Source organism: Muscardinus avellanarius, assembly GCF_963383645.1.
Source record: "Muscardinus avellanarius genome assembly, chromosome: 4".
Classification (NCBI taxonomy): domain Eukaryota; kingdom Metazoa; phylum Chordata; class Mammalia; order Rodentia; family Gliridae; genus Muscardinus; species Muscardinus avellanarius.
The window spans coordinates 157,659,479-157,674,514 of NC_137789.1; the positions used below are offsets into that span (position 1 = coordinate 157,659,479).

The window sequence follows — 15,036 nt, forward strand, 5'->3', positions numbered from 1 at the left end:
ACAACTGACTTATGTGTTAATGATACAAAAGTCAACACAACTTTATTCATTAATTAATACAATTTCCCCACTTTCATCATCAACGATAACAAAGAATTTTTTCGTAAAATTTTAGCCAGTGTGACACGTCATTCTTTTAAGTGAGCTCCCTAAAGAAGTAAGTGGTGTCTCCTCACTGTCTTTACTGTGTCTTTACTGTGCCCTGCAAGAGCCTGGCCTTGCTGCTAGTGGAGGCTCTGCTGTTTCGGGCACCAGGGCTTTGCTCTCAGGCACACTGTATGGGAAGGCCCCAGGCCGGCAGGGGCTGGTGGTGGCACTGCCCGGGTCCGGAGCAAGGCTTGTGTTCCATCTCTTGCCCCAGAATCATCAGGGCTCCACTTCCTCCCCTCTTACTGGTGTTAAGAAATGGCTTGTAGTGGCAAAGTCTCCCCTCTACCTTGGAGACAGGGGCTGTTCAGGGGCCTTTCTTTACCTGCATGCACCAAGCAGCCCCCTGCTCCCCAGGCCACAGCCCAGCCTGCCTGCCTCTTGACTGGCTGCTGGCTTTGTGCTAGAGATGAAAAGCAAGGCTAAAAATGAATTGCAAATTAGTGCAACCACTTTGGAAAACAGTATGGAGAATCCTCAGAAGAATGGGAACAAATCTACCATTTGATCCAGCAATACCACTTCTAGGTATCTACCCAAAAGAAAAGAAACCAAACTGCCAAACTAATGCATGTGTATCTATGTTCATAGCTGCACAATTCACCATAGCCAAACTATGGAACCAGCCAAGATGTCCATCAACAGATGAATGGATTACAAAACTGTGGGATATGTACACAGTGGAATTTTACTCAGCCATCAAAAAAAAAAAAAAAAACAATTACATCATTTTCAGGGAAATGGATGGAACTGGAGGACATTACGCTAAGTGAGATTAGTCAGTCACAAAAAATAAGAAATCAGATGCTTTCCCTAATATGTGAGAGTTAGGGAGAAATGGGTCATAGGAGGAACTCTAGATGAAAAAGGAAATCCTATAGACGAGCAAACAAGGCAACCTAAAGGAGGAGAAAGGAGGGGGGAAGAGGAAAATTTCTAAAACACACAATGTACTTAAACATATCAAAGTCAACCATTAAGCCAAGCAAGGGAGGGAGGGACGGGGAGGGAATGGGGTGGGAATTGGGTAGGGGTTAAATAAGTGATGTGTGCATGTCTGTGCACACAAGTTTTTTATCCCAATATGATGTATGAATATAATGCACCAATAAAAAAAATGTCAGAGCAGAAATAGGATGGACACTAAACCTTAATTTTGGTGAAGATGGGGAACTGGACTTTTCTCTCCTGCTAAACTTTCTGCCAGGGGCAGGAGCCAATGCTGAGGCCAGGCTCCTTGTGGTCAGCAAGGTCACAGTGACCTCTTTTCAGCCTGAGCTGGATTCTCTTGAAAGAACCCTTGACTCCTCCCTCTCCTGAGCCCCTGATGTCAGGAGAAATGTAAAATATGCCCGATCTCCTCTTGAGGGAAAGTTAGGAGAATTTCCAAACATTATTGGTCTTTCTGCTTAAATAAAGAATGGACCTTTTTTCAAATCGATCTTTACGCAGAAATAGAAATGTGGCAAATCTTGAAAAACAAGACTGTATGCTGCTCTGTAGTAAGGCTGACAACATGCAGCTCTCAAGGGACTCCAGTTATACTCTCAGGAAGAAAAGTCACAGTTAAAGGTCCCAGGCAGAGAGGCAGAGCTCAGAGCAGTGTCTGCCTGTGCCCCTTGGTGCAAGCAGAGCCTGAGCCCACCCCATGCACTTTGGGCATCAGAACTGGAGTCAGCTGGGGACCCGCAAGGACGCCCTACGCTGGGGCTTTGCGGGTGACTTGGCTGCAGCGGCCTGTATGTCCAGGCCCTCAGTACCAGTTCCTGCTGCCCAGGGCCTGCTGATCTCCATGACAGGGCACCTGAAGAACAAGAACAACCTATCCTTGGTCTTCCTGGCATTCCCAGTGGCCAGGGGAGAGCCCTGGGATGGAGTCAGGTACTTGATAAGTTCCTCCCACAGGGACTGGTCCTGTCCACCCTGCCATGTGGCCTCAGCTCGTGGCTTGGCCCTCTGAGCTTCCCCGACTTGGCTCGCTAGGTTGTAAGAAAGGAAGAATTTGGGCTGAGGTTTTTAAGAGCCTTCCAATCCTAGGGCTCAATGATTCTATGACATAAATATACAGTGATCTCAGTAATAAAATGTTAAGGTGTTTAGGACACAGAAGTGGCCCATCCATGATGCTCTAATTGATGTCTCCAGTTCCTTCTTAAAATCAGGCGCTGGCAGATGTATCAGTCATTCCCTGGCAGGCTTCATGCTAAGCAGGGACCATGTGCAGCCCCATGAGAGGGACAGGCAAGAAAGGCAGAGGGGACATCAGAGAGGTGGCTTACAGGGAGATGGTGGTTCTCTGTAGAGACAGGGAGTCCAGGACTTGTCTAGGCCCAGCGCCCATGATGGAGGAGCCGTGAGCTCTACCTGCCAGGCCAAGCTCTCGGCATGGACCCTGAGCTTCCCTGGACGTGGGCTCTCTCTGAGGTCACCTTCTACCCAGGCCCCTCTTGAATGTAGACACCACCCTCCCCAGAGGACAGTCTCATGCATGCTCTCAAATAAAGGGACATTGTACTGAAATGGCTTGATGTACTATTTTTTGTGTAATTCACGATAATGAGAAGGCTTACCCAGCAGAGATTCCTAGGGGTTCTTTTACACACTGCAGTACATCCTTCTCATTAGAAAAATACCCACTGCAACCACACAGCTTGTCCTGGCTCCTTGAGCTCCCAGAACCCTCCGCTCCAGGTCCCTCAATGGCAGTCACTGCCTGCCAACGAGAGAAGCTCAGATCTATGCTCAAGCCGAGCTGGCCGGAGTCCATCCTGCCTGCTGGGCGCTCGTGCCTTTCCAGTGCTCTTGTCATGCACTTGTTTAGTTTTCCTTTTTTGAAGTGCTGGAGATCAAACCCAGAGCCTTGGGCATGCTGGGCAGGAGCTCTTCACTGGCCCACACCCCGGCCCATCAGACCATGCATTGGCTTCTTTAAAAAGGATTTCGAATGTCACCTCAGAGCTCCTGAGGTTGGCTGACCACCATTGAAGCTGTCCCCACTGTCTGTTACATTTTGGGCCACTTGGCATGATAGCAAGGAAGGAAGGAAAGGTAAGTGGGGAGACAGCAAGTTTCTCTGGCTGCCTCCCGTAGGCCCTCGGAAGGCCTGGCTTTTGAGGGATGCACTCTCAGGCCTGGCCAGATTTCTAAAGCCAGTTCAGAGTGATTGGTTCTCTTGACCTCCATCCTTACATCCCAAGTCAGTGGAGCCCAGAAACCAGAGACTTCTGATTAGCAAGTGAAGGACGCAGCTAAGAGAGAAAACTCCTCAGTTTCAGCCTGTCACTTGCTGATTTGAATATGGTGACTAATGCATACAATGTGTGTGGTCAACTCTTCAGTTGGGAACATCAACCCTGGCAAGAAGAGCAGCCAAGGAATCAAAAGGAAACCGTGACCTTGGCCAAGTAGGGGCGAGGGCTGGCAAAAGGCAAGAAATAGTCACCCGCCAGGATTGGGTTCCTCGCTAGTAAAGTTAAAGATAGAATAATAAAAGTCTTTGCTGCCGACAAGAAGGCCCCTGAGCAGCCCCTCAGAACGGCTAAGAACAGTGCCTTGGGGCCACCTCGGGCACTGACCCCTCCCGGTGCTGGTCTCCGGTGCTCGAGCCTGCTCACGGGTATCACCAAGCAGGCTGTCGCTCTAGACATTTATGACAGCACATCTCAATTTTCCAGGATGTACACTACCTATTTTCTACACAGCTTCTTATTTTATTTTTTCCAGTGGGCTCAGGTTTGGGAGTATGTTGGCAGGCTGATAGAGCCAGCTCTGCCAAGAAAATAAAAATAGAAGTCAGATCAGATATATTTATCATCTTGCGATTAGTCACCTGTCACTAGGCCAGGCCTGGCCCAGAGCCCCACAGTATTGCCCGGCCGGTCTCTTCGGTGCTCCGTGTGGTCCCTGGAGCTGAATGTCTCAGATCTCGCTCTCCAGCCAGTCCACAGAGCAGGGATCTGGGGTCTTTTTGCTCCGTTTTATGTGAGAGCAACAGAGTGCCCCTCCCCCCGCCCGGGACCAAGCTGGATGGTATCTTCCCTTCCCAGCCTGTCGTAGTTTGAGTGTGAAAGGGGATATCAAAAGGAGACTCTCTTTTGAAAGAAATAGGGAGAAATGTACGTATTTTTACTCAGCTCTTCAGTTATTTATCAAAGCTCGCTCCGAGGCAGCCTGCTGGGCACCTTGTCTCCCTCCTCCTTGCTACCTCAATTTATACTCTGTTCTTTGCCTCCTGAACACGGCAGCCAGCACTCACTATCCGATGTGGCCAGAGCAGATGCTCACAGCAAGACCGTGCATGGCCCAGTCCGGTTTGGGACATTTTTCATGCCAAGAGTCCCTTTGTGGGTATTTGGGGGAGGCTTTCATTAAAACCCATATACTGCATGCACAGTGGAGCCTGATTGGTTTGGTTGACTAATGGAATCCTTCCCTCTCCTACCTTGGTGGAGGCAGGGATTTCTCTGGGATAAGACTGTGTTTAACGTTCTGGATTTTTGAACACCAGTGATTGTTAAGTGATCATCCATGCACCCAAGGGTGGCTGCAAATCGGGCCTGACTTGGAACAAGAGTGAAATTTAGTTCCTGGGGAAGTAGCAACATGAATAGAGACCTCAGGTGGGTCTCCAGGAACTTGGGGCAAAGTGATGGGAGGGGAAATGTTTACCATGTCACCCAGTGATTGGCTCGCTCTTCCTCGGTCTCAAAAGGAGAAGAAGAGTGTATCCTCTTTCCTTGATGTCTACACTGCAGGAATCTATTTGACCTTCATCAATCTAAATCCAAGTTCATTATTAAATTTAAACTAGAAATGCCCCCAGGGAAACTCATCATGCAAATGAAAAAGAGAAAGAGAGGGAGAGACAGACAGACAGACAGAGAGCAGAGAGCTGCTGGTTGCGTAGTTAGGTGAACATAGCCCAATATTGATACATGCATCTCAGTCCCCAGGGATGTTCCCATCCAAATAACCCGTGTTCATGCTCTCTGTAGCATGAACTCCCGTACCAATGGGAAGGGACACGTTAAGAAACTCTCGTTTCTAATGACTCAGTTTTCCAACCCCTGCATCAGGACCTCTTGTCTCTACCCTGTATGTTCCTCCCAGCCTGAAACAATAAAAATGGCTGGTAATGGAAAGAACTTTATGACACTGATGAGCAGCTTCACAGTCACTATCATCTGTTTTCTGAAACATTGGCTCTGACATTTTTTAGGCATAACGCAAGAAAAGTGTCACCTGAAAGACTGAATATGATAGCATTTTCAAGAGGATGTTTTGCAGCAGTTATGGGCTTTTCAGAAACATTAAACAGCTGCGGGGGGTTAGGTGAATCATGCCACCATAGCCTTCGTCAAAATATTATTTTGGAAAAGTAAAAAAAAAAAAAGATTTTAATTAAATTCAGGTGCCTTATTGCAGGTTACATTTTGTTCGTATGTCCACTCACTCAAAACATTTGTTTAACCTAACTATGAGAATTATATATTTTCCCCCGTATTGTTATTTATAACAGCCAAATTTGTTTAATGATTCTCTTTACAGAAATCTGTATTAGTAGAGTTGTAAAGAAAACTAAATTCCTCACAATATCCATCATCTTTCCTGATTGTGTGAAAGTATTAGTAAGATTGATTAACTCTGGATAAGTTGTGGGTGTTAATAACAGAATGTCACAACTAATTCATTCGAGCATATAATTTCTCGTGCATTCTTCTGCTACATGTTGGGACTGGGATAGTGCAGCTATAGTATGGCAACGTGAAGACAGATAAAGATATCTGGAACTAAAGACGAGGGTAGAGCTTGAAAGACCACACCTCCATAGGCCCTGCCACTGCCACTGATATTGTCCTCTTACATAAGGTAAATTCCCCAAAGGGCAGAGGTGGGTTTTCCAGCAACTTCGTTCCAGAGACACAGTGTCCGAGTAGCAGTGTAAGCAAGGGTGCTGCTGGCTATTTGTCCCTTTGCCTTCCCGAGTTCACTTCAAGCTCTGCTCATGTCACTCGGGTTACCCTGGTCTTTGGAAACTTAAAAAGGTGGGAGGTGCTGTGGCTGGGACACAGAGGTTGCACCCAGGACCCGCAGGAGGGAGGCACTCGGCGTTCAGCCAGCCCAGCGTGTGGATCCGATGGTGATTCTGAATCACCGTCAACCGAGTTGAAGACAGATACCCACAAAAGAACAATACCAAGATCTCCAATGAGAACAACTGAAACAGAAAAGAAAATCGGGGACACTTGCAACAACCAGTCTACGTACTAGAAGACTGATCCTGGAATTTTAATGTCCCAGCAACACCGGATAAAATGACAGATGGCTGACCTCTCTTTTACCAGGGCTGCAGACTCATTGATAAGGGGTGGGGACTGTTTGCTGTTTCTATTGCAGACAGGTGGGTGGGGCCCTAGTGCCTGGAAGAGGACCCAGGACCATCAGAAAGGAGGGATTCAGTGAGATGAAACCATACCTAAAGGACCAGAATCTGAACCCCAGGCTCATAGCCTGGTCTCACAAGCAGCCAGTGTCTGCTTGGACACTACCCAGTGTCTTAGCCTGTAGACAGATTGAGAAGATGCCTGTTTCATGAGGTTAGCATGAGGAGTCAACGAGACAATGCTTTCTACTGGTTTTGTCCTTAGTGATGTTAGCTAGCATAATATTTATCATTATAATTTGCTTTCCAAAAAAAGAACTTTGGAGAAACATCTTGAATTCTTAAAAAATTGTATCTGGCCAGGCATGATCACACACACCAGTAATATCAGTACTTTTGGGAGGCTGAGGCAGGATTTCAGGTTTGAGACCAGCCTCAGGAACTTGCCGAGGCCCTCAGAAACTCAGTGAGACCTTGTCTCAAAATAAAAACATAAAATAGGGCTGTGTGTGTAGTTCAGAAGTAGAATACTCCTGGGTTCAATCCCCAGTAAAACACACACACACACACACACACACACACACACACACATTGTATGAGATAGGAGAGATGAGACCAACCAATGAAATAGTTCTTTAAATAAGCTTCTTCCAATCAACCAACAGGCAAAGGAGGGAGCATCATTCCTTTGTCTATGGCTGATCTTTGGCCCAGTTTGTTTGTGGACCCTTGGAATGTTATAGAACACACTGCATTATTTATAGAGGTACCAATTGCTAAACTTTTCTCCATGAGATATTGGAGGTAAAATGGATTCAGAGGACTGTCTACTTCTTCCTGTATGACTACTGATCTTATCATCAAAGTGAGATGCCGACTATCCTGATCCCAGCACCTGCTTCACCCAAATCTGGTTATCAGGTGGCTACTTGTGCCTTTGATCTCCATGATACAATTGCATATTTGTGAACTGGAGGTTTATCTTTGATAACAGGCAAGTCATGACTGCAGGCCTCATATTGGATGGGTTTTTTAATCGATTCTCTTGTAACATTGGGAATGCAGTCCACTTCTGCTAGGTAGGCTAGAAATGTCCAAAAATCACTGCTTCCGGATGAGAAATGGGTATACATTCCCAAGACCTGTTCAAAGTCACCTCATTTTATTTTGCCTACTTAAGACCATTTTAGAAGCTCTTTTTTTAAAAAAAAAATCTAAATTATACATTTCTTTATTCCAAGGTCAACATAAGATAAAGTTTATCCCAGAAATGGTCGGCCCAATATTAGAAATGACCTTAATTCCAGAGACAGAACTGCGCAAAGCCACCATCCCCATCTTCTTCGATATGATGCAGTGTGAATTCCATTCTACCAGAAGCTTCCAAATGGTAAGGACACAGATTCACAAACCATCTTGGGGAGGCTGGGGGTGGGCAGGGGCTGAATACCTTGAAAGACATGCATAGGTGGCTATGGCGCTAAAGGTGTTAATCTTGAAAACACAGTTCCCTGCAGCTCAAAGAGAGGAAAAGCCTGTGGTTTTCCCTGTTGACCAAGTTATCAACTTTGTCTCCATCTATGGGAAGGATTGCTCTCAGTTTTCAGCTCTTATTTGTTTTGATTTGGACTTACACATTAAACCCTGGATAAAAAGCTCTTTCTCCCCCTCCATGGTATCTGCACCTAAGTATAAAGTGTTTCATCAAATGTACTTACTGTATTCCTGTGGACTGGCTGCTTCTCATCGAATGGTATTATTTTGAAATCTGAGGACTTTGCTTTTATTCTTCTAAGTGTGTATGTGGATATTTTATCTGGGCCATGGAACTGATGGGAATTCCTCCAAGAACGTGTATATACGTGCTCAAAACCTACCATAACCGTATGAAGGACAAGCTCTGTATGACTAACACTTGACAAGTAGCAACACCTCCTTCCCTGAATCCCAGGAATGTGTGTAGTGTGTATGTATTCTCAGGTTGGCATGCATGCACACACACACTCACACGTGCGCACACACACATCACATCCATACATGTGCACACATACGTGAATATGCACATACAGTGAGTTTCTTCAAATGCACTCAGGATTCCCCGTTGCTATGCAGGAGGCACAAGAACAGCCCAAACAATTATAGAGGCTCTTCTAAATTGAAGGCTACCCTTAAAATAAATAAATAAATATATGTAAGTATATATGCAATGACAGGTCAAGTAAGTGAACATGCTGAGCATTTTACATGGTTTTTTGAGGGATTTTGAGAAAAATTCTTCTACCAAAAGCAAATCAAACCCACATCAATGAAGTCAGTATGATTTCAGTGGTTTCTAATTGAAAACGAAATTTCTTCCCCACTTTTGAGCTTTATATTGTAAGGGGCTGTGACCGTCTATGGGTTTTTCACTGGTCAGTCTATTGCACAAAGGCAGAATCCATGGAGAATTGTTTTGCTGTTTCCTAGAACAGAAAACAAAGATGAATTTCCTTTTCCCATTCATCTGTCCAGGGACATCTAGGGTGGTATAGTCTGGCGACTGCGAATCCTGCTGCCGTAGACATGGCTATGCACGTATCCCTGCAGTATTCTGAACACACAGCAGCATTCTACTCAGCCATAAAGAAGAATGAGATTATGTCATTGGCAGGAAAATGGGAAAAACTGGAGAATATTATGCTTAGTGAAATCTGCTATTCTCAGAAAATCAAAGATGTTATGTTTTCTCTTTTATGTGGAAGCTAGGGAAAAAAATAGGAGATATAAGGGACTTTAAATAATGTAGAGAGAGACCTGTAGAGTAGTTGAAGGGGGCTGAGGGAGGAGAAGAGGGAGGACTGAAGCAAAGGAGTAGAAAAGAGGATTAAGGGAGGAGATAGTTCCAATAACACAATGGCAAGGCGTGAAGGTATCATTCCCAGTTTCACTCACTCAAGGGGCTAGGGAGGAGGGGAGGAGAGGATGTGGAGGAAATACTCAAGGAGCTGTGTGCGTGTATGTTTGTATCACACTGAACCTGCCCCTGACGTCTAAATTTAATGCACCAAGAAAATCAAAAAGAAGAAAAGAGAGACCAAAAGAATTTCCACACTGTGAGCGGGGTTTGAATTTAGTTCCGGTAGATCGTGATTCCCAGGCTTAGCTCATTTCCTGAATCTTGCACAAATCACTCAACACCATATACCTCCAATTCAGTCGTTTAGCAATGGTATAAAACAGGACCTACCAGAGAGTCATGTTGTGGGAATAGAATAGAACCAGACCATAACGCCCTTAGCACGGTACCTGGCACCATAAACGTTGTCTCTGTCACTGTGGCTCTGCCTTGCCCTTGGTGTCTGTGCTGCACAGGGGACAGTCTACAGAGTGGCCCAGCACTGCACACAGGCCCAGGCAAGGCCATTTCTTTGGGGCCGTCAGCTGCAGGCGGGGGGATGGGGAGGAGTGCACCCAGATGAGCATAGCCTGATTGTTGGAGGAGGAACCCTTGCCTTTGACCTCAAGCACACCTGATGTGCTCCAAACCTCCTGAGAAGACTCCAACACCTGCTAGGACATCGTCATTTGTTTTCACACTTTGGTCCCCTAAGTCATTTTTATAAGGTTACTGGTGATTATTCTGATGTTATTCCGGTGGTGTACAGCGGAGAAGGCTGTACTTTATTTCTCCCGATGTAGTCAGTTGGGCAAGGTATGGGGTGTTAGTATTCCCTCCCTTTCTCTGTCCTGCCTCCCTTTCTTACTTCCTTCTTCACATGGGAAAGGAACGTCTCCTTATATTTATCTTGGGGGATCTTTTTATAAAATTAAAAATATAAACTATAAGAACTATTTTATTTCTCTGGTTCATATGTAATGACCACATATATGTACTGGTTCTCTGTACATATGTAATGCTGAAAACATTATGTCTATGATTTTTTTTGTTATGTTCTTTTTAACAGTCTAGCCAAGACAGTTTCATTGATCACAGTGTTGTAGCCGTGACATTAGAGTGTGGTTTTGGAAGGATCCTCAGAAAGCTCATGTGTTGAAAGCACAGTCCCCAGTGCAAGAGGCCTCCGAGTTGGGGCCTGGCTGAGGAGCTGGGTGCCTGGGCTGTGACCTCGAGGCCTGCATCTGTTCCGGGCCCCCTTCTCTTTCTCTGCTTCAGGCAGTCACGCATTGAGCAGCCTCTACGCCTTGTGGCCACCATGCCTCTGCCTTGGAGCAGGCCGGCCATTGGCTGGCCAGAATGAACATTTCCCCATGGAGGTGTGCTTGTCAGGCATTTGTGTCACAACAATGTAAAAGCTAAGTAGTACACGTGATTTTGATGGAGGACAGACTTTCATAAACTAGATTGGCTGTCTTTCACTTATCCATTTCGTATAGCTGGACATTTAGGTTGTTGACAGATTTTTATTTTACTACTGTGAGTGGCAGCAAACATACTCTTGCCTGAAGTTTGAACCATCGTTAGATTTTTAAAAAATTTTTTGAACCATCATTAAATTTTTTCTAGTATATATTCTTACTCTCAGAAATGCAATTGCTAATTTAAAATATTTTTGTAACTTTTGACATCATTGCCAAGTTTTTTTTATTATTGCTCTAAGATTTTTCCCATCTCCATTGCTATTGGCTCTAAATCATGGACCCAATTTCACTGCCAGCTCACTGGAACTATGAATTATAATTCAAGATACTTTTTCCAAGGCAGAAAATTCGCCTGACTTTTTGAATTTTATATAAATCAAGCCCAAAGAAAGACTTTGTGAAAAGTGCTATTAAATTAAAGAATCAGGTTTAATCCCCAGCACTCGGGACAAAAAAACAACAACAAAAAAGTTAGCTCTGGTTTCCAACCCAACTTTATGTTAGAAGTACCCTCCAGGAGCTTTAAAAATATGCAGGCATCATCAGTATATTTCCAGGATCAAGGGCCCACGCCTATAATCCCTGCTTCTGGTCAACTGAGCAGGATTACAAAATTCAAGACCAGCCTGGGGAGCTTAGTGAGACCCTGTCCTAAATAAATAAATTAATTAATTAATTAAAAGGTCTGAGAGTATAGCTCAGTGGTGGTGGCACACACAAAGCCCTTAACTCTATCCCTGGGACTGCAAAAGATATGGATAAAAATAAAAACAAAAAATAGAATCAGGCAAAGGGGATAATGGTTATATAGATAAATGTCACTCCCATCCCCCTCAAAAAAACCAGAGCTCAGAGGCCTTTAAAACATTGTGCCATTTATCATATTGTTAATCAATCTGTGGGTCCAAATAAAGGTCAAGGGCAACTGGAATAAAAATGAATGAGGTTGGTTTCTCAAATCGTTTCCCTCTTCCTCACAGTTTTTTCTTTCATTGCTGTCTTAGCTTTAAAATATTGTACAACAATCTCGGAAAGAAATGCTTCCATGATTACCAGTTTACCCCAGGTTTGCAGCTAAGTGGGGTGAAGCTAATGAGAGCCACTGCGGGTACGCCTGCGTTCTACATATAGTCCCCCAGCAGGGACTTCAAAATTCACCCAGCAACTTTCCAGGAAACCAAGCTGTTGGGTAGTTCAGCACATTGAAGTCCATCCCATACACTGCGGGCGACTTCTCTAGCATAAAGCGTGCCTTGCTTGAATGTGGGTCAGTCAAAGCTCAGGCGTGAAGAGATGGGTCCCCATGAGAGCCACTATACTGGGCTAAGCACAGTTGGCTGCTTCCATTTTTTGGTTCATAGCCATTGGCTATTTGTCCATTTCTTCTGTCATCTGTTTTTACCCCTGCACACAAAGAGCAATACACACAAAAAAGGTCTTCAAATATAGCTAGATAAACTAAAACTTGTAATAAAAAATATTATGTTAGCTATTTGCTATAACAGGTACCAGAGAAAACCATTTCTTTTGAGGAGAAAAGAAAAATTTTTTTGGCTCAGGGTTGGCTTCCACTCTATGGTTCTGGCTCTTTGGCAAGATACCATGGCAGGAACGTGTTCAGAGCAAAACTGCTCACCATGGCTGGGAAGGAAAAGAGATGGAGGGGGATAGGCTCCCACAATGCCCCCAATGACCTAAAGACCTCTCGCTAAACTCCACCTCTTGAAGATTCCACCAGCTGCCAGGCACAGTGGCACGTGCCTGTAACCCCAGTATTTGGAAGGCAGAGATAGGAGGATCACAAATTCAAGGCCACCCTCACCAATTTAGAAAGTCCCTGCCTCCAAATAAAAATGGTACAGCTTGGAGGAATAATGCCCCTGAGTTCAATCCCCAGTACTAACCACAAAAGTAAATAAATAAAAATTTAAATAAACTCCACCACCTCTCATGGGTGCCACCTTGGGACCAGACTTTGAACACATGGGCCTTCGAGGGACACTCAAAGTCCACACTGCAGCAAATAGTCCCTCTTACTCTCTTCCTGTGAATTAGGAGGTCTGTTTTCCTTCCTGCTGGGTGAGACTCCCTCAGCCTCCTAGAAGGACGCCAGTGTGATCATCTTTCTCAGACACTCACCTTCCCCGTTGCCCCCTTTCCTGCCGTCCTCACCACACGGTTTCCTGTGATCGTGTGACACAGGCTGGCCTCTGCCTGCTCTCTTGGGCTCCATGATCATCTCTTGGGAAGGCTCTCATTCTGTCCTCTGTCATCTCCAGCATCCATCCCCTTCCCTCCATCACTCTATGGGAGACTCCGGACCACATTATTTGTCTGTTGACTTGCTCTATCTCTTCTAACTCTGATTTCACCCCAACTTGACCATTATCAGTTGGTCTTCCTGAAGCAAGAGGCACGGCCCCTATTTCTTGCAGACGATGTCAGAGTCTGTGAGTGTGTCCCAGCACACCAGTGCACAGCTGGCCTTGCCTGCCTTTCCATCCAAGAGCTCCTGGGACAGGGATGGTTGGCTGCTGTTTAACTAATCCACCACAAATCCAATTATCTAACCGTATTAGTCACATCAACAAGGGCTTAAATTGCCTCCACTTTCATAGCAGATGCGCAAACCTAATGGAGTGAGGGGAAGGCATTAGGGCTCTTTGTTTTTTGCAAAACCTTACTGTTTCCAGCATATGATGCAGCTCATTCTTTTAGAGGTCCCTCTGTCTTTCGGGCTATAGCTATTAGTATTTTCTATTGTACTCTTGCAATTCCAGGGGAGAGGGAACCTGCTAGATTCAGGGAGAAAAAACCTGCCATCTCGCTCAAGATTAAACTGTGGCCAGCCATTATCAGGATTTCAGAGGCATGAGTTACAAATTGCTTCTCCAGCGTTGCCTGGAGCTGCTGCCCTTGTGCATTTGAGCCGTGCAGAGGCCATTTCATTAGAATGTTCTTTCCCTTATGTTTCCCCAAGAGCCACATTCTTCCTTGTGTTCATTTTTGCAAGAAAGAGCAGGAATCTTTCTTGAGAATCGGTGTGTCCTTTTGCTTGTCCTGCCGCTCCAGTGGCAATCCATGAGCGGGGCTCTCTTTGTGGTGGATGATCGGGGTGTCATGGGGGTTACCCACTCAGCAACTATGTCTTTCCAGGAGCCCAGGACACTCTTTCCCAGGCTATAGTAGGGGCCTATATCAGCTGGACCCCCTCTGCTCTTACAAGTGGGCAGTCAGTTCTGCAAAGGTCTGTGGACTAAGAGTCCCAAACACTAATGAAAGTCACCTGCGGAGGGCCATGCTGTTCAGTGACCTAACACCAAGGGGTAGAGATGATCTGACCCGATGAAGGGAATCTTGGGACAGGGAAAAGCGCACAAAATAGCAGGTCTTTTATATACAAAGTAGTCTAGTTTTTTCCAGAATTCCTTCCCATCTGCAAAATAAGATGCTTCTTTGTGAGCTGAAGGTCATAGCTACGACAGACCTATAGTCCACTGGAAGGAAGACATCACAAGCGATTGGATGCTGCATCATTATTCTGCGACGGGCACATTTCTCTCCCATCCCCAAGCCCCTCTATATGATTCATCCCATCGGGCTTGCATGAGGACCTCCTTAGTGCCTGTCTATGGACATGCCACACAGCAGGAAGACCAGAGTCCATGTGGAACCTCAGCTTGCTGCTCTTCCTAACTGCCCCTCAGGAGCTCCATCCCTGCCTGTGGCAGCTGCCTCTGACACCAGGTACTCTGGCCAGGCTCCTGCGTGAATTGGGACCCCCTCTCCCGAGTCATTTCTCTTCCCTGCTCATGTGAGTCTCCACCCAGCAGAAGCCCACTTCTCATCTTGTCTACCTCTTTTATTTGCAGGTGCGTCAAATGGACTTTCTGAGAATCCTTTATGATCTGGATGCCTCACTCCTTCTAAATTGTTCCCTCCTGCCACTTCTGCCTGCCTTGTCTAAAGTCTGCCTTTATTCCTTCCTTTCTCTTTTCTTCCTTTCTTATTTATTTATTTATTTATTTTGCTGTACATTGAACCCAGAGGCATTCTACCTCCAGCTACTCACCCAGCACTATTTTGTTTTTTATTTGGAAACAGGGTCTTGCTAGGTTGCTGAGGTCCTTGCTAATTTCTGGGGCTGG

At 45.4% G+C, this 15,036-nt stretch overlaps 1 protein-coding gene across 10 annotated transcripts in view; it reads left to right on the forward strand.

The window, feature by feature from the left end:
• DOCK1 (dedicator of cytokinesis 1) overlaps positions 1-15,036 on the forward strand; it is a gene marked incomplete at both ends in the record, with an annotated part of 504,224 nt that overhangs the window by 411,324 nt on the left and 77,864 nt on the right. For all 10 annotated transcript variants that reach the window (XM_080694979.1, XM_080694982.1, XM_080694983.1 and 7 more), the window contains one exon: positions 7,771-7,919. In XM_080694979.1, the coding sequence (XP_080551105.1) occupies positions 7,771-7,919 (149 nt within the window). The remainder of the gene's footprint in view (positions 1-7,770; positions 7,920-15,036) is intronic.